The sequence below is a fragment of the Prenolepis imparis genome, unplaced genomic scaffold, assembly GCF_030444845.1.
Source record: "Prenolepis imparis isolate NDT839.2.m4 unplaced genomic scaffold, iyPreImpa1.0 SCAF_1, whole genome shotgun sequence".
Lineage (NCBI taxonomy): Eukaryota > Metazoa > Arthropoda > Insecta > Hymenoptera > Formicidae > Prenolepis > Prenolepis imparis.
The window spans coordinates 5,640,292-5,665,375 of NW_028141159.1; the positions used below are offsets into that span (position 1 = coordinate 5,640,292).

General features: G+C 40.5%; 1 protein-coding gene across 4 annotated transcripts in view; it reads left to right on the top strand.

Moving 5' to 3' along the window:
- The first annotated feature begins 7,146 nt into the window (after window positions 1–7,146).
- The window catches only part of LOC145943424 (protein kinase C-binding protein NELL1), a 74,628-nt gene continuing 56,690 nt past the window's right edge, over window positions 7,147–25,084 (top strand). For 3 of the 4 annotated variants that reach the window (XM_083050929.1, XM_083050933.1, XM_083050940.1), the window contains exon 1: window positions 7,148–8,532. In XM_083050929.1, coding sequence (XP_082907055.1) covers window positions 8,142–8,532 — 391 coding nt within the window. In that variant the 5' untranslated portion in view covers window positions 7,148–8,141. Of the gene's footprint in view, window positions 8,533–25,084 lie in introns of all 4 variants that reach the window. The other variant, XM_083050944.1, reaches the window with a different exon arrangement.

A 25,084-nucleotide genomic window follows, 5' to 3' on the forward strand; every position in this document is an offset into this window, starting at 1 on the left:
AGAGACACATATTTTTGTATGTGTCTTAACGCGAAGGAAAAAATTTCAAACAGTTTCTCGTAATTAACTCGATATATTTTAATCTAATTGTATTGCCAAAATCATAGAATTTGTAAGAAATGATTCAAACCAAATTTTTTTCAAAAATTAAAAACTTTGCCAAATTCATAGTTAAGAGAATAGTGTTCTTAAATATTTAATTGCGCTTAATTCTCGATTATCCAGAGATATAGAAAAATAAGTAATTAAATTCTTTTTTTCGAATTAAATTTATCTGCATAATAATTTTTAACTAATTACTCTTGTTTGTCTTTAGCTAATTATTCTTGTTTAAAGTTATTTTTTATAAATATTTGTTTATATTTGTCAACATGATCGCTTGAATTAATCGTTTGTTGCCCGTTGAATTGAATTATTCCCATTCTGAAGAATATCTTAAATTTATTAATTTATTTATAATTTACTTATTTTTCTTGAAAGAATTCTTCAGCATCATTATCACTTAATGCTAATACAATTTATTTATTGCATATCCCAATATGACGATAATATTGATGATGAAAAAGCATCCTTTTAAAAAAAAATCATTATTTTCATGTTTTACACAGAAAACTTTATATGAATAAAAACTCTTTATATGAATAAAAACAAACTTTTGATATTATAGTCGGGGAAAAATGGCAAACAAAATAGACGACTGATCTTCACGATATTTGCATTAATAGTAATAAATGGGAATCGCGTGAATATATCGGTTCCCAAGGGCGATCAGCTAAATTTTTCTCCCGCCGCGTGTTCGCATTTAGTTCTGGGAGACAGCCAGGCAGACTAATTCCCAGTTATCGATTCCACGCATACGTGGAAACGTATGCTCGCGTCGCACTCATGTAGGGCGGACTCTCACGGATCGTTCCTTACACCTGAGCTGACCTGACCGAAACGCATTATGACAATGAGTTGTCTTCGTGGTCTTACGAAGTAATACGACCAGCACGAAAACCGTTTCCGATTCTGAGAGAGAAGCGACGTTGACGTTGTTTGCATTGTTGCAAAAGATTTCTGGGTCGATGAGTAAGATCGCGAAGAGAACGTGAACTGCAAATTTCACGCGTCACGTACAATTTCGTTATTGCAGCGGCGTTATTAGTTCACATTTGGCTCGCATTAGGGTCGATTCCGGTCATGTACCTATATCTATGTGTTTGACTGTTCACCGGCTACGGGTTTGCGAGCGATTGCGAGGGGTTTCCTCGATATATGCACCTGGAGTCGTTCACACCGATTTATCTCGCGCTAAGAATAGCCCTTGTATTTCTTTTCCATATACAATTCTACGGAGGTATATTAATATAACATTTATTAATGTGTCAATATAGAGATTAAATAATATATTAACAACGTCACACTGTTATCACGTATAAATGCACAAATGCAATTAAGATCACGAAATACTCGGGAACGATTTTAAATTATTAAATTTTACAATGTTATTCGTCAGAAAATATTATGACTGAACGCGATCGAATATCGATTTAATGAAGACTTCTTGAAATGTCAGTAGCGGGCGTCGACGAGCAGTTAGCGTAATATCGCGAACAGTTGCATAATCAATTTGGAATTTATATAGACGACATATAAATCTCGCGAATCGTCTTTGCGAAAGGATAATGCATCTTCCGGTTCCTCGTGTGCGAAGCAAATCGGCGTATTATACACACACGATACACGAAATAATTGCACGTGGAATAGCTTCGTACGTAACGCTTTGTGGATCGATAGCCGGGAAATGGCCGGAAGCCAAGTCCGACGACGATGTCGTTTCAAGTTTGTCACAGTGCGTAGGAGAGGGAGCTAACCCCTTTCGCGAGTGTCCCACTTATGTATCAGTAACCCCCAACGCACAATTCTCTTCTCTTCGCTTCGCGACGGTCCTTAAGAGGACGATCGGAAGAAGAATGCTTTTCATTCTCCGGATTAATATGCGATCCAGTTTAAAGATAATACTGAAATCTGATTCATTCATACATTTGTCGCAGCAGATATAAAATCACGGATAGTCTATATTCGCGCGATTTGACACATCCTTTCTCGTGGATGTTGCAACGAATCTCGTCAACTGACATATTCAGCTTTTATATAATAGCTTTGAAATAAAATTTATTAGTTCGAATAATAATTCTAATAATAATCAATAGGAAGATATATCCGGATTTTATCGAGACGTCTCAGATTATTGAATTCCAAATAAATAGCCCTTTATTTATGGATACTTATTGTAATGTGTTGTTAGCATGTGTATATTTTTACAGTAAACACAGGAAATTTATGTAATTCTATTATTATACTTTTGACAATGCGGATACACGCAAAACGCGACAAAACACGATTTTTGTAGTAATTGAACGTATTTTCTCGGATGATGTAGCAATTTTTAACTCAAGTAATTCATAATTTATATTGCACAATCAAAAATTGTATATAGAATCATATTAGAGTTGAAAGGGACGAAAGATGATATCGTCTGTATATTACAAAAAAAGTTTCTTATATTAGCAATTGAAAAGTTGACGGCTGTAAAAGTTGAAAAAGACAAACATATTGTGGCGCGTGTCACTCTGAGGGTATCCACCGAGAGTCATTCATTCTTTTGGGAAGATTGCTCGCGTGACACGAAAATTCACGCATTTCTTTCAACGCGAACAACAATGCGATCCTCGTCGTACCCCAAGGAAATATTTCGGAATAACGGTACCGTAAATGATGCGTGAAAGCAGCTGTCCTTCTTCGAGTTCTTCGTCCTCAACCACAACGATCTATTTTTATTCACTTTTGCGACGATTTAGACGAAAATTATGATGCAAAATCATATTTGTATAATAGAAAAAAATATTACGAAAGACAAGAAGCCAAACTAATGTTGGAAGACGATAGAACACTTTAATTCTCGTTGAATATAAAAACGATCATTTTTTTTTCTTGTTTTATTAAAGAAAACATATATATATATATATATATATATATATATATATATATATATATAAAACATCAAGAAGTAAGAGAAATAAAATGGAGAAAAATAATAATGTGTGTAATTTCACATTCGCCACAACTGTCCATCGCACAATCGTAGTCCATCTCACATCTGTTTCTACACCGCTCCTCTCCACTTCCCCTCTTGCAAAAACCAATTTTCCGTTTCAAAATGGGAACTGCGATCTCTCTTCGCCGCTTCGCGAAAAACAAGGAAATGTTGATCTAAAAGTGCATCTCTATACGCATGGAGATCAAACGTGAGTGGCGGGATCACGCGAAAGAGAGGACGAAAAGAGGGAAGGAGGGAGGCGTAAACGAGGGAGAAAGAGGGCCTATATACACGGTAGGTCCGCGGGGTCCCGCAACAACAAGTTGCAGCCACCTGGCGAGGGTGCATGATGCCGGCCACGCGGTGGATTACCCTCCAGGTGGATGCTCCCCCTGCGAAATCCCCTGCTTCGCCGCTGCGTGTGTTGCCTGCTGGTCGACGACGACGACGATGACGATGATGACGCCGACGCCGACGCAATGTAACGAGGAACCAGCACCAGCCAGCGTCTCAAAGAGCGCGGTATCGCGTTCGTTCGTTCGGGGACACGCGCGAATCGATGACCACGTCCCGAAATCGATACGCACATCTGCCGCATCGGAGGAGTCTATTGACTCCCGCCTGCACGGCGATGATCCCATGCGAATTTTACAAGCCCGAAATTGGCCCGAAAAATGCAATTGCCAACTGCGAACGTTAATAATAATTTGCGCAATGTGTCGGAGTAAATTCTTTTTCTTCAATTGTCAAACGCTGTTTGACATTTTGTAATCGTTTAACAAGTATTAATATTATTATCTCATTAACTCAATTAAGAATAGGGGAATTTGCAGATGAATATAATACTCCGATAAGATGATATAAACAGAAACTATAGAAAGAAAAGACCATTCCTCTTTCAAATACACAATACACAAATAAACATTTACAGAACTATTATTTAACTTTGCTTATGATTAAATACACCATTCAGCTCAATTACAAATCAGATATTCTATAGCTTAGTCTTTCCTTACGAGAAGTGCAAGTCGGAGAGAAATGTAAAATTTACCACAATTGCATGCTTACTGGCAATGTTTCACAGAATCAAGAACCTTCGGTTAAAGAAGACAGCTTTGTTCGAAAGCACTTTACAAGCAATAGTTTTTGTGCGTATAGTAAAAGCTTTGCCAAAAATACTCGAAACAATAAGAGGACATTGTAGATCGATTCGGTGGACCGCCAAATAAGATATCATAGTTATCAAATACAGATAATAATAAATTTAATTAACGATTTTTAAGTATTCGTATATATTACGAAGTAATGCATATAAAAATTTGCAACGTGACTGTTAAGTATAAAAGAGATGAAACAAAAAATTATATACTTATATTACTTTTAATATATTATTCTGTGCGTTTCACGATTTATTGAAAATATTTTTTGTTAGATCTTTAAAACGCAAATTATCTGTGAAAACATGTGACATATAAGCAGAAATGTATTATACAGGTTCGTCGTACATTGCAGCACATGCAATCGTGTCAAAATGCAGTTGCATTATATTCTCCACTCGGGTCTGTTACCTCGTACAGGGTTGCTATAGTTTCAGAAAATCCTATCGACCTACCTATATGCATATTCACGTGATGTGATAACAGTGAAAAGAAAAACTTTCCCGCAAATTCTGGACTCGATATATATATTACTAGTCGGCATATATTACTTACCCGCATACGCGCACATTATTCATTTTAGGAAAGAAAAAAGGAAAAGAGTCGTTTGTTATTTATTATCTCTAAATATATCTAGGTGAAATATATAGCTGCTGATCCCGAATTTGTTCGAAAATTTGTAATTTAAGAGGAAAATGCACGAGTTGTATGATACATCCCCTTTATATCTATTTACTATCTATTTACAGATACCTTTCCAATTTGAGAAATATAGGGGTGATCCTATATTTTTTTTGAGTAATATATACTCAATATGTATAATGAAGCAATGCATATTTTAAAGGTAACTGATAAATCGAAGGAAATTCTTTCCGCACAAGACCTCGCCTTTTCCTGGCACGTCTCTCCAACATTTTCAACATATATCCGCATACTTGTACATGCGTTCGATTGCTTATTTGCGTCTACATCCCTCGGTATGTCGACAGTGTGTACACAGTATTGCCGCATGCCTGTATAATACTAACACATGTATACACGTCCAAATTTGCACGTTAGACATAAATGTACATATATTTGTATTTGTTCAGTATACATTTGTTTGACAGAATAATATATATATTCGTGATCTTTTGTACACTGGGTTGTGCATATACGAGGTGTGCCGCGCTTTTTAGTTCTAAAAATCAAAGGTTTATACTTTCTAAAAACAAAAAGATATATTTTTATTAAAATATGAAAAACAAACATCAAAAACGTTCATTCTCTTTTACTTCTATCTACATCTAACTAAATCATCTTAAATGATATGATTGCGATGTATTTTTCTCAAGCTATTTTATGTATTTTTAAATTCCCCATGCATGTAGAATGTTTATTTAAATCTCGCTTTATATATAAGAGAACATTTAAAATTATTATTAAGCTTGTATTAAAATTGTATTCCATGTAAATTAAAAAATTCCGCACTAATCCTATATAAAATTGAATCTTAAGTAAAATCTGCTGTTTTTTTTAATACGTTATAGCTTATGACCTGCTGAACAAAAAAATGTAATAAACTCAAAGCTAAATGCAGTTACTGAGTTGTTTGACTGGCTGTAGTTCAGTAACTGTCCATTATTTAGCTTTGAGGCCAATACATCTTTTGTTCAACAGGTCATAAGCTACAACATATGAAAAAACCAGCTGATCTAACCGAAATCCATTTCACGTAAGATTAGTGCGGGGTACTTTGTAACAAATCAAAGAGCGAAATAGAACACCCGGTATATTCACGCCGGGGGTAAGGCGTGTGTAGCCTGTAGCCGTGGTGTGTGGCACACACAGGTCGACGGGGGTGCCGCGTTTCAGACGCCGCGTTGCGGGGCATCGATTTCGGCCCAGGCCGATGGCATCGACGGGGCGCTCCTCCGCGGGACCATCGCGACGTCGTCGTCGTCGCGGCGGCGGCGGCGGCGGCGGCGGCGGCGACGCTGCTGCCGCCTCCACCACCGCCGTCGTTGGTCCCAACAATGAGCGAGAGAACGAGAGAGCGAAAAAGAAGAACCGCCCGCCGTCTCTCTGCCTTACAAGCCGGCATCCGCTCGCTCGTAGCTACGCCGACTAACGGCGTCGTCGCCGTTCCGCTCGACGCACGCCGACGCCGACGCCGCCTGCGCGCGAGGTCGCGCCGCTCCGCGCCACTCCGCGCCGACACGACACGACACGGACGGGCGAACAGCAGACACACACTTACGGCAGTCGAGGGCAGTCGTGAGGCTGCCCGTCGTGCGTGGTGCTGCTTAGTAGCTGGCCGTGTACTAGAGAGCTTCGCCACCACTGCCTGGCCTGCTGGCAGCCGGCGCGTTATCCCCCAGTCAGTGGAGCGAAAGAGCCACGGCAGTGCGCGAGCGAGAGTTCACGGTGACGGATCGGGTCTGCTCTTCTGCGACAGCAGAACTGAGCGTAAACGTGAAGAGAGATAGACATATAGATAGATAGATAGATAGATAGATAGATAGAGACAGACCTCTGCGCGAAAAGACTCTAGCTGAAGGGGTTGGATTATCTATTTAGGCCGTCGGGAGGGATCGCGCGAATATTATATTTTAATATGCGAGAAAGGGAATAAACCCTTTCACATAGACCTAACTCCTGGACGTCTTCTAAACTACCGATTGTCTGTGTCCGATTATCCGTGTACGAATTACAAGTACCACCGGGACCACCGTGTACCGAGCGTAGCGCAATTGCTCGATGCATCGGTGCACCACCAGCTGCAGCTGCCATCGCCGCTACTACCGCCTTTACGGTGCTACCACTACCACCGGTACTGTTGCCGCCGCCACCACCGCCGCCACCGCCGCCGCCGCCACCGCCGCCGCTGCCGCTGCCGCCGCCGCTGGCAAGACCTCGCAGAGATGTTCACCTCGTGGCAGCCGACACTTCCTACCGGACGGTGGTAGTGTCCGGGCGCGTTGGACGACGCATGAGCTGCGGTAGTCAATCGGTTTAGTTTTTCGACGAGAAAAAAAGAGTGGCGAAGGAAGGTGCTCGATGACGCTTGGTGGTCGTTCCCCGTCGTGCAAGCAAGGGTGGTTGTCGAATCTCGCGTAGAAAAGGCAAGGGGACAAAAGACGGCCTGGAAGAGAGAGAGATATAGAGGGTGCAGTAAACAGGGACAGAAACAATCGAACCCTTCTTTCTTTTCCGCGCTCGACGCGTGTCATCGTTAATACACAACACGCGCTTTCTCTTAGAGGGCTTCTTCCCCTCCGAGACGCGGCGGATATAATACGCGGATTCCTCGAGGCCTTTTTCACCGTTATCACCGTGCGTCACGATACACACTACGTGACGGTCCGTGTGTCACGTGAAAAGAGGCAGCGGCGCGTCGTCACGGGTCGTCGTCCTGAACAACGTCGAACAAAACGGACTATTCGTACTGTATATCGCTGTACATGATTTCGCGAGAAAAGTCGATTCCACAGAGATAATTCAACTGTGACGAGAGATTACCCCGATACGGGGTATACTCATATATAGTGAGGGTGATCAGGGGGTTGCCGAGATCGGAAGAGACCGGAAGAGACCAGAAGAGATCGCACGGAGAGAAGAAAGCAAAAACGGCTCCGGAGAGGGAAGTCAGTGGTTGATCGGTTGGTTGGTGCTACGTGTGCTGCTAGTGGGGCTGCTGGTGGCTGCTCGGAGAGTCGGCCCAGGTCGCGGTAATGCCTCGCAGCAGCGATCGTGTCGCCAGGTCGCACGGTGTCGCAGGCGGGGTGAGGGACCGGGCCGCCGTAGCAGGTAGTACTGGCGTGGGTGTAGTCGCGGCCACCGCGGGTAGGATACGTTGACGAGCGCAGCCGACCCCGGTGGCACGTTGCTGGCCACCGTCGTCGTCGCTGCACCCGCAGGCCATGTATCGAGGCGAGCCGGCGATCGAACGTGCCGGCAGCGGCGGCGGCAACCGCAGTGCCGGCGACCCGCGCCGAGCAAGATCGCCGCGTCGACGTCGAGCAAGGGCGGCCGCCGACCTGCCCGCGGACGCCGACGGCGAGGAAGAGCCCTACGGGGAGGAGGAGGAGGAGGAGGAGGAAGAGGATGAGGAGGAAGAGGCCTATATCGTTCTCGATGTCCAACCCCGGCGACCGTCCGACTCCACGACGAGGGTCTACCGCAATGACGATTCCTGCCGCTGTCGCGCCGTACAGAAGAGGCCGGGCAGAAGACGACGCGGCTCGGGAAACGCGCTCAGGATACTCTTCGTCGTTGCCGCAGTTGCCTTCCTCGCGCTCGCCGTCTCACCAGGTATGAAACTGATGCTGCTACATTCCTTCCTCGCCTGCGCGCCAATCCTCTCAAGTATATGTATAAGATGAATGAGAGAATTAAGTTTTTCGGTAACACTCTTGCGTAAAAAAGATAGATCGGATTCAACCATTTTTGCACCCTTACATGTCTTTTATACGAGAAAGTTTGATAGCGTCATTAATGTCAAAAGAAGAATAAAGATTAGAAGAACCGCAAAAGTATTTTTTCAAAATTCAATTATTGGAAAAATTAAAAAAATATATAAATATAAAAATAATCACAATAATGCGTGCGAATTAGTATTACAATTTCATGAAGGCTTCAATCTTTATCAAATATTTTACGAATATTGCTTTTCAATGAGACTTGATATATTTGGCTTTTAAAAAATTAATATTTTCTTCCCTGAGAGAGCTTTTTGTTTCTTTATTTTATTCCACCACTATATATATATAAATAGACCTCTTGCTATTTAGCAATTCAGAAAGGGAAAGTTTTTATTAATATTCATTTCACAAGATGAATATTCGCTTTCTCTATTTTTCTTTTTTTCATCTTTCGCATAACAAACTGTATTTCTGTGTTAAAATATCGAGATTAAATGATTTTCTCCTAACAGCATCCAACTGTGCACTATACAATTGCACTAATGAGATGCACTATGAGATTTCCTAAAGAAGCTATAAGTCTTATATCTCTGTCCTTCATCAGCGAAAAACTTCTACCCGAGATTTATATTTTTGCTGCTTGCAACGGACATTATTCACGCATTAGCCGATTGGGTGTGTCGCTCGATTTGTTAGAGATTCCCCAACGTAGGAGTAATCTTTAAATCCGATTTCTCCCAAAGTCCGACTCGCAGAACCGAATGAATTAAATCGGGATCGTTTATACATTTCGCGCGATCGAACAAGACGAACAGCCGCGAATATATCTGCGATCGATCCATCTACCACGATCGAAAAATATCTCGGATATATACGTGCCTTGATTTCCATGAAAATCCATGATGATACGATCACCCCGAGCTACGCATCGTACCCCGCGTTGGATATTACAAAGGAGATCGGCTAGCCTGAAATGCGAAGCATAAACAGAGCGCCCTTTTATCGAAGAAATAAGACAAATATTCGCTGCATACCCCATGCTGTGTCGTGCGCCTGCAACGTGTTCACGTGCGAGAACGCAGACACGTGTATTATTAAAACACCGATAGGGCAGATTCCTGAGATTCAGCCGTTTCTCTTCCATAAGTATCCTATTATCGTGTCTACATACAAAATTAATCGCCGAGATGCGACTGTTAACCGAAATAATTCTTTCTTTACTCTCGGTATTTTATTAAAATAAATCATATTATCGCAAACGTGCCCGCGTTTTGAAGAATTATAATGATAAAGAGATAGAAATTGATAAAAATAATATTTTTTCTGCATGATTGACGGTATAAAAAGTTCGAATGCTTTATTCCTAATCTATTTTGGTGTTGAAACGAATAGATGAATACATGACGCATTGCATCAAAATTCAATTGTATCCGTGAAGCTGTGATGTGATTCGGGTATCTCGATTTCCTCTTTCACATAGAGAGACGAGAAATTGAATTATCTGCACACGCAGAATGTCCGAAAAAGGGATACCAACGAACCTTAAATGATAAAATTTTGACAACACAATTATTATGACGGAAGCGATAATACTAATATAATATTTAACGTTATCATTTCTGTTTAAATTGGTTGAAAGTTACGTCAACTTTATCATTAGTTGCCTTTTTTAATGAATGGGCAAGATAATCATACATATAGAATAATGGAAATATTAAAATAAATTAAAAAGATGAATTAAAAAGAAATTTGCCGCGTATTTTTTTCGATATTATATAAAATATTAGCGTTAAAATTAATAATAGATTATGTAAAAAAATATCATTAAAAATTACATATATATACCACCCAGAAAGTGCACTTGCGATATTAAGAAGACAGGGAGAAACTGCGATGGAAATATCTCTTTTGTACTTTTCGCAAGGATTGATATAAATCGTTATTCTATTCGATTGTTAAATCGATTGTGTCGCGGTCATTGAATATGACGGTAGCAGCCTCGCTCGCGCATAACATTGCGCCATATTTATTGGCTATAAATTATAGTTAGTCCGTAATTTGCCACCCGTGAGCGTAATGACGCGACGTCGTATAAATCATGAGACGTTCGGCATCTCGCACTCTGGCAATGTACCCACGTGATTTGCGCTCTGTAATGATTTATAATTGGCAATTCAAAAGTTGATAATGCGGATTAACTTCGGGCAAGATTCACATTAATAAGCCATTTTTTTAAAACCACTATATGATTTACACTGAGATATATAATTTACTTCTTTTTTTCACTTTTCATATACCATGAAAAGTTATATATATCTAAATTTTTTTCCTCTTTCCGTTTAACTTAATTAGAAGAATTATGCAATTAAAATAAATATCGAACAAAGTCTACTTTAATCTCTCTCTGCCTCATCAATTAAAAGTATAGCAAAAGAGAAGAAAAAAGGCGTGATAATTGTGTCTGATTAAAAAAAAATCGTGTCAAAATTACCGGAGTAACTCGTTAGAACTCGAGACTGCGAGCCATGATCAATTTCGTTAATCAGATTTTTCGACGATCGCGCACATATCATTCATGCGGGACCTTTATGCACCCCCGCAGTTCGATCGTTAATTATATGCCCCCTGCATCCGCCTGAACCCCTCGTTTCTCGCGCGCGCTCTCTCCTCTCTATTTATCCCGACAACGCATAAATATCCTCGCGAGAGACGACAATCAAAGGGGACTGGCGGAGTAATCCCGCAAGGACGACGCGCATTACTCCTACCTGATGCGCCGTTAAAACGTCGTCGGTGCACTTAAAACGTGAGTAAGAACTCTCCTCGTCTCTGTAACACATCGGCGTGTTTCCCTCCTCGCTCTTTCTTCCGCTCTCTTACGGTTTTTTTTTTTCTTTCCCGATCTCTCTCTTGCGTTCCCCTCACGGATTCACGTGGTTCGCTCGCTCTCGATCCACTTGAAACGTGGCGTGTGGCCCGTAGACATCGTCGAGCCGCACCCACGCATGCTATTTATCTCGTTGTCTGCCGAAGCTGAGTGCCAAGAGAGTATTTTTTCGCATGTCGCCTTTCGGCTCTGTCTCTCTTTCTCTCTGTCGCTCGTTCTGGTTAACACGGATCCCCCCTGGCCATCCTCCTGTGTCATGCTCTATCGCTTTTGCTCTCTTCCAATTTCAACGTTCGCATCGCCGCATTACAAGGAAGCACAGATGACAGGCCACGCGTCGTATCGAAAGGAGAAGGGTGTGGGGACACTTCTTAAATTTAGATACTTTCTAAAAGCTATCGAGCTGCCATCAACTGGCTGCTGTTAGTCGGGTTGAAATTGTACAATTATAAGTGAGAAAGAGAGAGAGGCTATATATTAAAGGTAACACATTAAATAAAAATTAAATGAGTCTTTTATTTCGAAATTTTGCCCAATGAATATATTTGATCCGAGTCTTAATTGAAATTCACAACTCAGATCAAAGGATTGAAAAGATCGTTGATCTTTTATATGCTCTCGCTGTCACTTATCGTAAAAATATCATATGATCACAAATTAACATTGCTGCCATGAAGAAAATTATAGTTTTTTTTCTTTTATTATATTTTTTCGTGAATTTATTTATTAGAAACATCGAAAATAACACGGATCTCACACGTAGCAAAAAAGTGCAGGAGTTACGTAATTAACGATTTCGGAGTCATCCGTTTTTCTCAAGTATTTTCAAGCAAGAGAGAGAGAGAGAAAAAGAACTATTGGTTTCAATGCGAAGATGATCGTACAATAATCGCGACAGCTGAAAAAAGTCACGTTCGTAAAGTCACGTTCGTAAAGTCACGTTTCTCGCGGCTTCTCGCGTTTCTAGAAATATGATAAAACCACGATACCTGCTGTGCGATATCTGCATACATGACAACTGTACGTAAACTCGATGCCTCTTTTAAAAATTCGAAATTCACAATGAGACAAATGTACAGGAGATTATCTATTTATATCTAGTCGAAAAAACTCTTTTCGTGGCGCCTCGGCATTTATTCTATTCCCGGGAGAAAGCAATTAGTGCTCGCGTTTAACGTGTCGTGATAATGAAAACGTGTTCCCCAGGATTTATCCGTAGAGAAGAATCTCCGAATTTTTACGAGAAGATAGAACACTCGACGCCCATAATTCTCCGGATGACGAGGGTGAGTCAGAGAGACGCCATCATCGCCATCCCCCTTGTCTCTTGTCTCCCGAGAGCGCGGATTGCTTTTTCCCGATTTTACCTCATCGTAAATTAGTTACGTACACGCGACGTGAAATGTCAATAGCGATCCATATCGCGACACGACGCGCGATCGAATTTCATCGTCTCGCCTTCGAGTATCGCGAATCTAATTGAATGAAGGCTCTAGGCAATGGCTCTCGATTTTCAAGGAGAGCCTTCGATTAAAGCGGAACGATGTTAACGCGCACGTGTGTGTGTGTGCCAGTTGTTTTAAATCCATCACAATTAAGTATTCTGGAATCGCACCCTCTCCTTCGCCAAAGGGAAAGATACGTGTAAATAGATGTAATTAATTTCCTCAAGAGAGGCCTCAAGAGATATGTATAATTCGATCCGCACGCGGTGTAACGAAGCTAACTTGAAACATGACAATGTAATGAAACGTATAATTGCAGCATTGTGAATAGAATTGTATAATTCAAAAAGAGTGGAGAACATATAGGACATAAGAGATAATAATAGAAAGAATGTATTGGAAAATAAAGAGAGTTATAACTAAGAAAAAATATTAAATTTTTGAATAAACAAGAGAAAAAAAATAGTCATAATTTCTTCAAATAATGTCATTCGATATTTAAATATGATTTTTTTCAATATTACTGCAATTTTTTTATTTTGATGGAGAATACTAAATACACGAGAAATCACATATGCATATGAATCAGATGTATGCATTAGTTTGTGGAAGAAGACATTAATTACTGACCCTGTGTAACTGTATTTCCAAGACCCGAGCACATTATACGACAGCTAAATATATCGTCGGACTAATAATTGTAATTATTGAATGTTTACCGATATTGCCGTAAGACCTCTCTTTGTGTGCACTTAGGCGCCAGACGTGACAAACGACGGCTACATTATTGCGGCTCTACGCGCGTTAACAATACGATCACTGTGCTCCCCTCGCGGTTATAATTTTACGTTCGACTTAACTTCATAGATATGTCATTCGCGCTGAGATTGTCTCTTTCAGAACGCGATTTCTCCGTATCGTGGAATTGGAGTTTTATACACTATACTATTTTATCGGATGACCGACTGATGTGCAAATAATTAGGATATTAGACTTTTCTCGAAAAATTCTTAGCACTTTTTGTAATGGATTTTATTATAAACGGCATTATACGAGGACTCAAAGTCAAAGTTAACCGACGCCCTTAGCTAGCAAAGACCGACGTCCCTTTTAGCCGCCGAAAGAATTTCTTCCCGCGCGCCCTTATCCGCTCTCGACATCAGAATTACGTTAACTACTCCTTGGAATTGCATGAGACATGCATGCCGATCGGTCTGGGCGGGCGATTTCTCGATAAACGACACGGCTCTTCGTGGAAGAGGAAATTGTTTCTCGTCGGGTTTGCGCGCCGCGATAAAATTACGCGCCCGCAAAGCCCGCTCGCAAAAGACGGCACTGTCTCGAGGGTTTTTCGGGGTGGCATGACGTGGTGCGCCGCTGTCTCCACCCTCTCTCTTTCGTCCCTTTAGGTGGTGTGTACCCCTCGTGCACACCAGCTCGTGCTCACAAACAACGAAACGAAAAGAGCCGCGCTTGCTCGCCACGGTGCCTCTTCCCACGATTTCGAAATTCTTCCTGACCCTTAAGAATCGGACCCTCCCACCCCCTTCCTCCCCCTATCTTCGCCATTGTTCTTGGACGATCCGTGCCCGCAGGCGAGATCAGCTGTATCATCAATGCGTATCTCTCGTTTAGAAATACGCGATGAAGCAGTTCTCATGTGTATATCTGCAATGTCCCCTCCGAAAGAAATTGGATATACACATATGTATCACGGATATCCGAGATGTGGATACATAGTACATTGTATGCAATAAGAGAAATGTATGCAATAAAACAAAGTATCCACAAGTATACTATATATAAAGATATATATTTTTAAAAATATTTTTATTGTATTAATTTACTTATTTGTCTAATTATTTGATTGAATTAATTTTTTTATATACTAAACAATAACCTTTTACCTACGTGTTTCTGCATTTTTTAATACTTTTTATGTTTAAAACCGATTGAACTTATTAGAATTTTGATAATATTAATTCATTATCTGACAAATCAAATATAATATTTAAAATTCGATAGATTCGAGACGAAATTACAGCTACGACATGATTCCGCACATTCGATTCCACATTTAGCGGCCTTGATTCGCCTTGGCTTTGATATTCATACAATATTCGTACGATTTAATTCGAAGAAATGAGTAGTTTAAAATAGTCTGTCCGATATATTTGGACACTGCCGTGTGTTCGGAGAAGTAAACCGCTACATAGGCGGAAACTGTTCTCGATTCTGTTCAACTTGGGATAATAGAGTGACTTTTTGAGCATATTTTTTTTTTTCTTTCAAAAAAGAGTTTACACTTATTTTAATTATTTTTAAAATCACATGTAAAAATTAAGCATAAAACTTTTATAAATCGCGAAATGTCTATGTTACCATGTAATGTAGATATTTAAATTTCTTTTTACTTATCTTTCTTTATATTTTGCGATAAGATAACATGACACGTGTATTATCAATGTAATAATTATGACACGGAGGGAATGTGCAGCCGTTGCAGTCATGAATTCACGTTTCGTTGCCCTATCTCACATTATGTAACGTAATCAAAGAAAATCGTACGATGCCTGTTTCGGCAAACCACGCGTTGTTCGGCAGACCACCTCTCGGATGTTCCAGCTCTGATTACTTGTCGAGTTAGCATAAATTCTAGTGGCCTCATCCTTAGTAATCTGTCAGCGAAACTGAAGCAATGCCCTGAGTTGCCGGGCTGCTTCATATGGTTTCCGTACGTAATTCCCAGTTGAAATACGAGTTATATATTTATAGAATTTCGGCTCGCAACAATTAAGGAAACGTAAAATAATATTTTATAATAATTTATAGATTTATATTTTTCACATAGATATCAATATTTATTTAACATATATGAGCGCTTTGCCATTAATTTCGAAATATTTAATGTAAAATGTCTTGTATCTGATAAAAAAAGTTCGACAGAAAAAAATTGCCATCTCGAAATTCAATGGCACAACACGAAAGAGTGTATACAAACTGTGAAACTTTCTTTTATTATTTCATCATAGCGTTTATACAGTTCGCTATCGCTGCAGTTTTAGACTGCAGTGTTCCTGCAAAGAGAGCATCGCTGTACGTTAAAGGAACGTGCACTCTATCGAAAAGGGATCCATTTTCTTTATTCAATGCGGCTCTTCCTCTCAAAGTGTTTGAAGAAATGCAGGTCAACCCCGTTTGCCTATTCGAAACGAGAGAGAGAGATGTGACCAAAATTCAAGATGCAATACACGACGCATTTAAAAAATATGAAATTATCATATTTGATACGAATTAGCTTAAAATTGTTATATCTGTAAATATCCTATGACAATATCTCTAATAAAGAATTATAATAGAAAGATTAATTTTTTCATATATAAATTGACATAATTATACCCAAGATTACTTATCTTGTGAATTTATATTAAGCTATAATAAAAATCTCTCTTTTAATTTTATTCACACTTGAAAAATTATACTCATTGTCAAACAGAATTGCATAAAATTGTAATGAAAAAATCAAGATAAAACACAAGAGATTGTAAAAAAAAAAAAAAAAAACAACGATACATAAATAGATGACAGAAACGAAAAGAGGGTAAAACACCTGCAAATGCGTGTCTATAGGAAGCGATATCGAAAAAAAGAAAGATGGAAACCGAATACGATAGTATACGTGTAGTCGGTATATGACAGCTGCTGTCACGGGTAGTGCTCCGACCATGTGCTCGATGTACGCCGAGCATTCCCTACATTCTCGCTCCACGCATCGCATACAATGCCTCAGCTATGATGAAAATCTTGATATTTGACGAAATTTATTATCGAGACAAACAGCGCGATAAAATCCGTGTATTATGTGCAAATTCTTTACGATACAATTCCATCAAGTTTTTGATTTAAAAAAAAATAAATTTTAATTTATCGATGCGATGACAATAATGAAGCATTTCTCGCCTTATACATAAAGTAAATTTTACATATGTAAAGAACCTTCGAAGAAATACTATACAATGTTTTTCTCGTTGAAATTCGCGGAAACAATCATGTTTCATTTAGCAAACACATGTTAGAGATACGTCTTGGCAATGCGTACCGCACAAATTGATATACCGGTTGCTATATAGCGCTTTGTTTGTCGTAAAATGCGAAGTAATTCATCACGATCTGGAAATAAACTTAGCCAATATACACAGCATTGCGAATGTTTGTGTTTGACCGAATGATTCTTACGATTTATTTAGATCTTACGGAATGCTATCAAGACAGCAATTACATGATCTTGTAACGAACGGTTCAAAAAGTTTCGTCGAATTTAACGCAATCGACTGTTTTCAGTTCCCGTTCTACTCTCAATTCGAGCATAGTTGGGAGTCTCATCTCGATTTCGCGCTGTAAGTAGGTTGGCGATTCGTCAGGAGCTTCGGGTCGATTCCAGCACGACTCGGTTAGATAGGATCTCAATTCCATAATTGCAACAGAGATAATTCCTCGCCACCATTCACGCGAATACGTAGACCGATAGTGCCCGCACTCTGCTTAAGCTACCCAAAGAACTGTGTCGGGAACGGAACATCACAGTCAGCGATAGTGTAGCAATTCTGACTAGGTTGTAAATAGCGTACCAATATTCTCCGATCGATGCCGACTTTAAACGCGTTATTTGTTTTATCAAGTGCCGCGTAACGGCACTTTATTGATTGTTAAATTACCGTGTAATTATTCAGGTATCCTTGATATCTGAATCTTCGAAGAACTCCGTGACTTAGGAATCCTTAAATTTTTGAAAATTACAACCTAATATTTTTTTTCATTGTGAACAGAATTTTAAATATTATTTTTGCATAGGATAAAATACAATTGATTCTGTTACCGTAAGACTAGCGATCGCAACAATTGCTGTGTGTATCTAATATCAGCAATCTCAGTGCGGTTGTAAATAGCGTATCGATACTCCGCGATCGATGCCAGCTTTAGCGTGTTGTTTGTTCTATTAGGTTCTGTAAAGGCTCTATCGATTGTTAAATTATCATTGTGACGTCCTTGAATACTACGAGCCTTTAGATGTTTGAATCTTCAGCTCTGTAGTTACTGGGATCTTTAAATTCCTTGAAAGTTAGAACTCTTTTAATCTCTCCTTACATGGATTATAAAAAAATTGTTTGAAACATAATGATTGGAATATGTGCGAGAAATCCAATACTTTCGCCAAGCTATAATTTATTTTTACACATGATAATTATAAGTTATAATATATAATTTCACTTTTTCCGCTATTCTTCTCGATAACAAATCTTTGTTTGCACTTTTGTGCAAAGTATAACATAAATTACATTTCTATCATCAAGAACAGCTCATTGTCTGTTACATTCAGCCTGCTTGGCAAATATAGAAATAGGTTTGGGCCTTTTACTATAGCTGCATATCCAATTGCAGGGGTGGTCGTGGTTCTAGATGGCTATGCCAGTGTGGCCTTGCTGAAGTCGCTCGTGTCGGTAATGGTGGGGTTGCTGGTGGTAATGCGTATATAACGATGGTAAAGAAAGAGAGAAAGAGAGAGAAAGAGAGGTTCGACTGGTCGCTTGGGAGGGTTGCATAATGCAGCGAGCTGCCAGGGCGTTGACTTTATGCAGCATTATGTTTCTTTACCCTTTGGCTTTCTCCCTCTCCATTTTCGCCGTCGTTATCAGCCACGGTGCTCCTATTTGTGTAGTTTTAATGTACGCGATAATTTGCTCATCATCGTGCGAAATGTGTCCAAAATTATTTTTGTTATAGATAATGAAATTTTCGTTTTGTTAGAGTTTTTAAAAATGTAAATGATTGAAGCAAGAATTAAAAATTTAATTTTTTCCCATGATTTTACAGCTGAATTAATTGCGCGTTTATTTTAAAAATAAATTATTTTATTCATATATCGCGCGCGTGCGCGAATTAATTATTTAGAGTAGGTGAAAATTTTCAATTCCGAAGTAATTGAAATTCAACATGAAGAAACCACGAGTCAATTTTTCATTTGCTATCAGCTATCTAGAATACAATGATTTATTACGCAAATATGCTGACGCAGTTTTCTCCAACAGTGCGGCAATAATAGTTATCATTTGTCATTATCGATCTTCTGCATATAATTTTCGTTTAATAAAAAATCAGTTGTTGCATAACGAGAGCAACATCCTAGGGCATGACTTTATTTATAGAGTTCGTTACCTCCTTTTCTATTGCAATACTTACATTATCATTTTTATCGCGGTCACAGTTGCTGTTTAACGAAGACAAACGATCGCGCGCGGTCGTGAGTTAGTCGAAATCGCAGGCAATAAGTGAAGTTAAATTTGATCTCGATGTAACCACATCGCAAGAATGTGAAAAACAATTATTACATTAATTTTGCTAAAATGAAAAAAATCAGATATATCAGCTTATAAAAATTAAATTAAAAGAGAACAATTATTAATTAAAATTTCAAAAAATAATTTAATACATACACACTCACATATATATATACACACACACACACAGATTCTAGAAATATATATATAATATTTAGAGATTATAATTACTTATTAATTTAATAAAGAAAAGAATATGTCGAATCAGTCATGAACATTAAGAAATAGATACGGCTTTGTGAGTCGAGTGAGTAATATCTGTAGCTCGAAAATTTCATCGAGATGGAATCTCTCGCAATATTACTTGCGAGAATCCGCCGCAATTAATTGCTTTCGCCGGAAACTTTATCGCACACATACCGCGCGCCGAAATTCGCCCTAGTCATATAAATCCTCTGCACGAGCGACACCCTTTCACAACTACCCTTTCACCCCCCGCCTGAGTTTAATCGAACGCTCGAAATCGCCGAAGGGAACAAAGAGCCGATCGTCGATAATCCTAATTGTTCAATCGCGCCAATTAATTGGCGCCACCTTTATCGTCTCCCCCTTACCCCATCTTCCTCCTCTCTCTCTCTCTGCCCTTCGTCGACGCGGTATCGGTGGAATGAATCGGGGGCGCTTATCGGCGTGGCGTTCGCTGTTTATTAATTTAATTGCTCGCGCTTGACGACTTCTCTCTAACCGCCGGCCGCCGAATTCCTCTGTCGACACACGTCTCCATCTCCGCGCTCATCTCGGTATCTTTTCGGATGTTCTCACAGCCCGATACGAAACGTGACATCATCCGCGCGGAATTCAGACGAGCGAGACGTGCTTTGATTTATCGAACGTCGTCAACCGACGACGTTCGATTCTCGGGGCCGTCAAAGACCGGCCCGGCCCCGGACCAATAATGCCGCCATTTAAGAGCGTTTACCGGCCGGCAACCTCCGCGCGCCACGGAATTCCTTTGATATCAATAAGTAATATGACATCCAAGGAGGACACCGGACTCGATTGTCTCCTTGAACGTTTATCCTGCTCAATTCGACCCCGAGTTTTCGCTCTGATTGCTCCTAATGGCCTCACCGGTCCATTTGGCCATTTGGCCGGGTCTGTTCTTTTCGGGGAGTTCTTAGAATTGCAGATTAACCCTTGGGAATGCTTTCTGTTACGTACATTACTTAGAAATATATTCTTCTCGTGATTCCGAATGAACCAAAGAGAAATAGAGAAACTTAAAAATTAATTAACTATATATACTATATTTCCGATATATAGATATTATTGTGAAAATTGTATCATGTTCGATACAACCAATTACGAGTCGGTAATTTCCATCATGAATAATGAATTATTATTCACCTCGTGCACGCGAGTTTAATATATCGATCCATAAATATTTAATATTTAAAGTACGTTGTCGAGCGAAAGGCTTCCATTCTCTCTCTACGAAGCGAGCGAAGACTATCGATCTCTCGTCTTTAGTCGAGACGCTAAAGGGCCCGCGTCTCTCTTATCCCAATCGCGTTTCTCATTCTGCGCTTCGTTCTTCTTCTCGCTCTCTTCTTCACTTGCTCACGTCGGACAGCATATCTCATGCACGTGCAAGTTGCGCTTATTTGCTCGATGTCGAATACGAAGAGTATACACACTAGGGAGAGAAGCTATGTACATACGCGAACTCGTGTGACCTCCTGCCCCCGGCCTAACGTCTCCCCCCCCCCCCGACCGGTCGACCGAGCACCCTTCGGCATCCCCCTCGAAGTATCCGCCCCACGGCACTCCTCTCTATCCCTTCCTCCCTTTCATGCTTCTAACACCCACTACCCCAGGCTTTTCCTCGGAGGTTCATCGATCGCCCCCAATCACCCGCACCTGCCATCTTGCCTCTCGGTTCCCTTGAAAACCTCCGAAAGCCCGCGATATCTCTTTTGGTCCGGTCTTTGTCTCCCTCGGGCTCTCGTTTCTCTCCCGTTTCATCTTCATTCGCGGCTCTCGGTTCGCTCGGGTACACGCGTGATGAAGCTTCTTCGCGCGAGGGATGCTCCGTCCCCCTCCCCCTTCACCTCTCTTCTCACCGATCTTCCATCGAAATTAACTTCTACGATCGGGATGACGCCCGATGTCGTCCTCGCCTCGTTCCTCCTTTGATCTTCGTCACCCTCTTCGCGCGCGTTATCTTCCGCCTCTTTACACGCGATCGTGCTGAAAGGGGCTGAATACCGATTGCTCTCTGATGTCTTTATCTTCGCTTTCTCTCGCCACGAGGCCTTTATCGGCGCGTTAGGAATTTTCGCAGCTTCCCATCTCGGCTTTGATAACTTCTCGAGCGTTGACTCTAGAACATATGTCTATGTATGTGTATGTGTGTGAAAGTGGAGTTTCGTGGAGTTTCCATTGAAATTAGTTTTCATTTCAATCTCGCCTTTCTTTACCGGCTACTTTTAAAGACGGAAGCTCTCTTGATCTCTTGCTTTCAGTTCCTTCTTTCATCATCTCTTCTCCTATTCTATTCAAAACTATTCAAAACAGTATAGGAATTTGCACAATTTATATATACTTGAAAATAATATCGCTTTTCGCTTTGGAATACGAAATCATTATTTTAAAACGCTATTGTATTTTTAAACATAAATGACTTCCAGTAATCTTTATAGTCAATTGATTGATTTTCTCTTTGATCGCCTCATATTAAGCTTCAACCAATTTTGTCAGAATTCTTCTTGCTTCTATAATTAAGTTTTTGCGGGCATTATCTGAAATTCTGTTCTATTTTGTCCGTTTCTTACGAGATTTTCATTTTTTCTTTGAAGTTCTCTAACAAGGACTCGACCCTACGGAGTCCTATCACTTTTCGTCGAAATTGCATTTAGACACGCATGCCGCTATCTCTTCGGTCCTCTTTCTTTCAATCCCGATAACTTCGTTCCCGATTCCTTCATCGATTTTTTTCAACCTCGTTGAACGTTGTCCGACGATAATCCCATCAGGGCTCAATTAGATCTACTCCTGCCGATGCATTCCTTTCTGCGGATGGTCGATACCACGCTTTCGTTCAGCAACTATTTTCCGGTTCCTCGTGGATTTCCCGAGGATATTAATTTCCGCTCGGCTGCTTGGAAGCCGTCCAGGACGGATGATGAAAGAAAGGGAATTGGGTTGGAATGGAACACCAGGCATCGGATACGCGAGCCCGAACCGTTCTGTATAGCGCAACATGAATTTTCAGAGGTCTCGTTACGGCCCTGACCTTTCCAAATGCGCCTAAGCCTCGCCTGTGTATGTGCATACTATGAATATGTAATGGAGAATATCGGAAGAAGCCCGCCTCGCGATACAGTTCTGGTTTTGCCTTCCGCATTCGTAAAGTAGCGATGGTAACTGTGGTAACCGCTTAATTGAATGTTACAGTGATTAATATTAGAGATTGCGAGACGCGAGAGATATTAATCTTGGAATGCGATAAGTCCTCGGAGCGTATCTGAAGTGTAAAGGTGAAAGCAGATTTCTTTTACAAGCTTACACCATTTAGCACGCTAAATTTTAATCTCGAACGGATTTTAGATAGTTGCGCTCGCGCTTGAACTGGAGATATAACCGAACACAGAGTCCAGATCAACGTATGTAAAAAGCCGATAGCAAGAATGTGGGAGTTGCAAATGATGCTCAATCAACTCTTAATTCTAACTATCACGCTGCTGTGATAAACGCTTGTACGCATTTATTAGCTTTGACCTAGGCTGGCGTTTTATTTTTATCATCCATCGCATTAATCGCATTATCGATATTTTACTATTACATAATCGACTCGTATCTACATAATACGACACTTGCAATCGAAAGCTTATTCGCGAAATTCGATAACAAATTTAAAAAAAAAGAAAAGAGAATCTCATAATAGATGACCTTAATTTTAATAATTGTCTCTTTCGCGAATACAGTATCTTTTCCGTCAAGGTCGAGATTCTAAGTTATGGATCGCCATATCGATTGCCTCACTTTCATTGGCACTTGTGACATTTGGCTCGAGTGTTAATTATGTGGAATATCGGAGTAGCGCGGCGGCAAAACGAGCGAGAGTATCCGTTCGTGATCCGGTCCGCGGTTCGACATCACACACTATACATGGCCCGCGTCCGTTACGGTGCGCCGGATACGGCGCACGCAATATTCTAGGTCGGCACGACGACGGCATATAGCGGCAGGGAAGGTCAGGATTGGTTCAAGTCCAAGCCTTCGAAGTGTGGTCGTCGTGCTCTCGTCGCGCCGCAGCGTCGACGGCAGCCAATCTATAATTAGCGACGTGGCATGAGACAGCGCGAGACGGTATCGAGGTATCGCGCCTCCGTCGTGTCGGCTTCTATCCGGGGAATCGAGATTTCACGTGGACGACACATTGGACGGATATTGGCCTATGGTCTCCGTGTAATTCACGTACGTGATAATCCAAGGCGATACAATTCGGCGTATCTTGAAATATATTCATATATATTTGTCCGTCAATCATTTTCCACGTGTGCATGTCACAAAAACGTGGTTTTTTTTTCAGAAAAAAAGATATCGCAGTTTATTGACACTGCATCGCCTTATGTCGCTTCCGTTTTACTCCTTTCTTGCTTCTCTTTCCTTGTGATAAAAGTCCGCAAGAGAGAAAGAGAGGCTGGATATACCTTACCAGAAATAGAGCAAACATGTTCGCCGCATTGCCGCAAAATGTCATGAAAACAAATTTGAATTTTAAATGCCGATTATATAATACAAACTTTTATTTTAATTCAATATATCGTATTATATCGTTATTGTATACGAAATCTCTGTAAAATATATATATAAATATACGCGTTCCTGCAAAGCCCGAGAGAATTTGATAGAGATTCTTCGCAGTCGAAGATCTGCCGATTCGACTCTTTTTCGAGCACTCTTGGTCGCCTGAGGCGGTCGATCGATCTCGCTCAAGGAACCAGGTCGTTTCGTGCATGTAGCACGTGAGATATCGCCGAAGGAGACTCCCAATTTAAAATTTTATTAAAGCAAAATAAAATCCTTCGATCCGCAATAATTCCCCAAGAGATTATCGTTTGATCATTTATCATTCTGATCGGTTATCATTTAAGCGATGAGACTTCGTGTAAGAATCAAAGGAATAGAATCAAAGAATAGCCAGCAAATAACAGACACAGACAAACGGGGAAAGAAAGAAAGATAGGACGCGGAGGACCGAAAATAGAGGCCTAGGTGTTTCGTATATTTCCCTTTTCCGTTTCGCTCGATTTCTCCATCTCTCTCGAATATTTCTGCCACCGTCTGAGCGATAAGCGCCACTCTGATCTTCCAGAGCTGAGATAAATGGCCGGGTACTAAAGGTACCAGAAAAGACCAAAAGGGAGGAATTCGAGGTTTTGATCGATTTTGGTGAGATATTTGAGCGTTTCAACAGCAATGTAATAATCCGTAATGTTATTCCACGTGTTACTTAATGTTATTTCAACCAGATCTCAAGAGAACAAACATTCAAACTTGGCACAACAAGTTTTGAATCGCACGATTTCAACGAGACTTTCGTACAAATACATCATAAATTTACAGCGGTCAGTGTGCGACGTACACACGTCTTTCACACCGGACAATGCGAATTGCACATGCACAAACACATATACAATTCCATTAAATATGAAATACGAAACTGTCGCGTGAAATTTCGGTCGTAACCCAGAAACATCGTATAACATT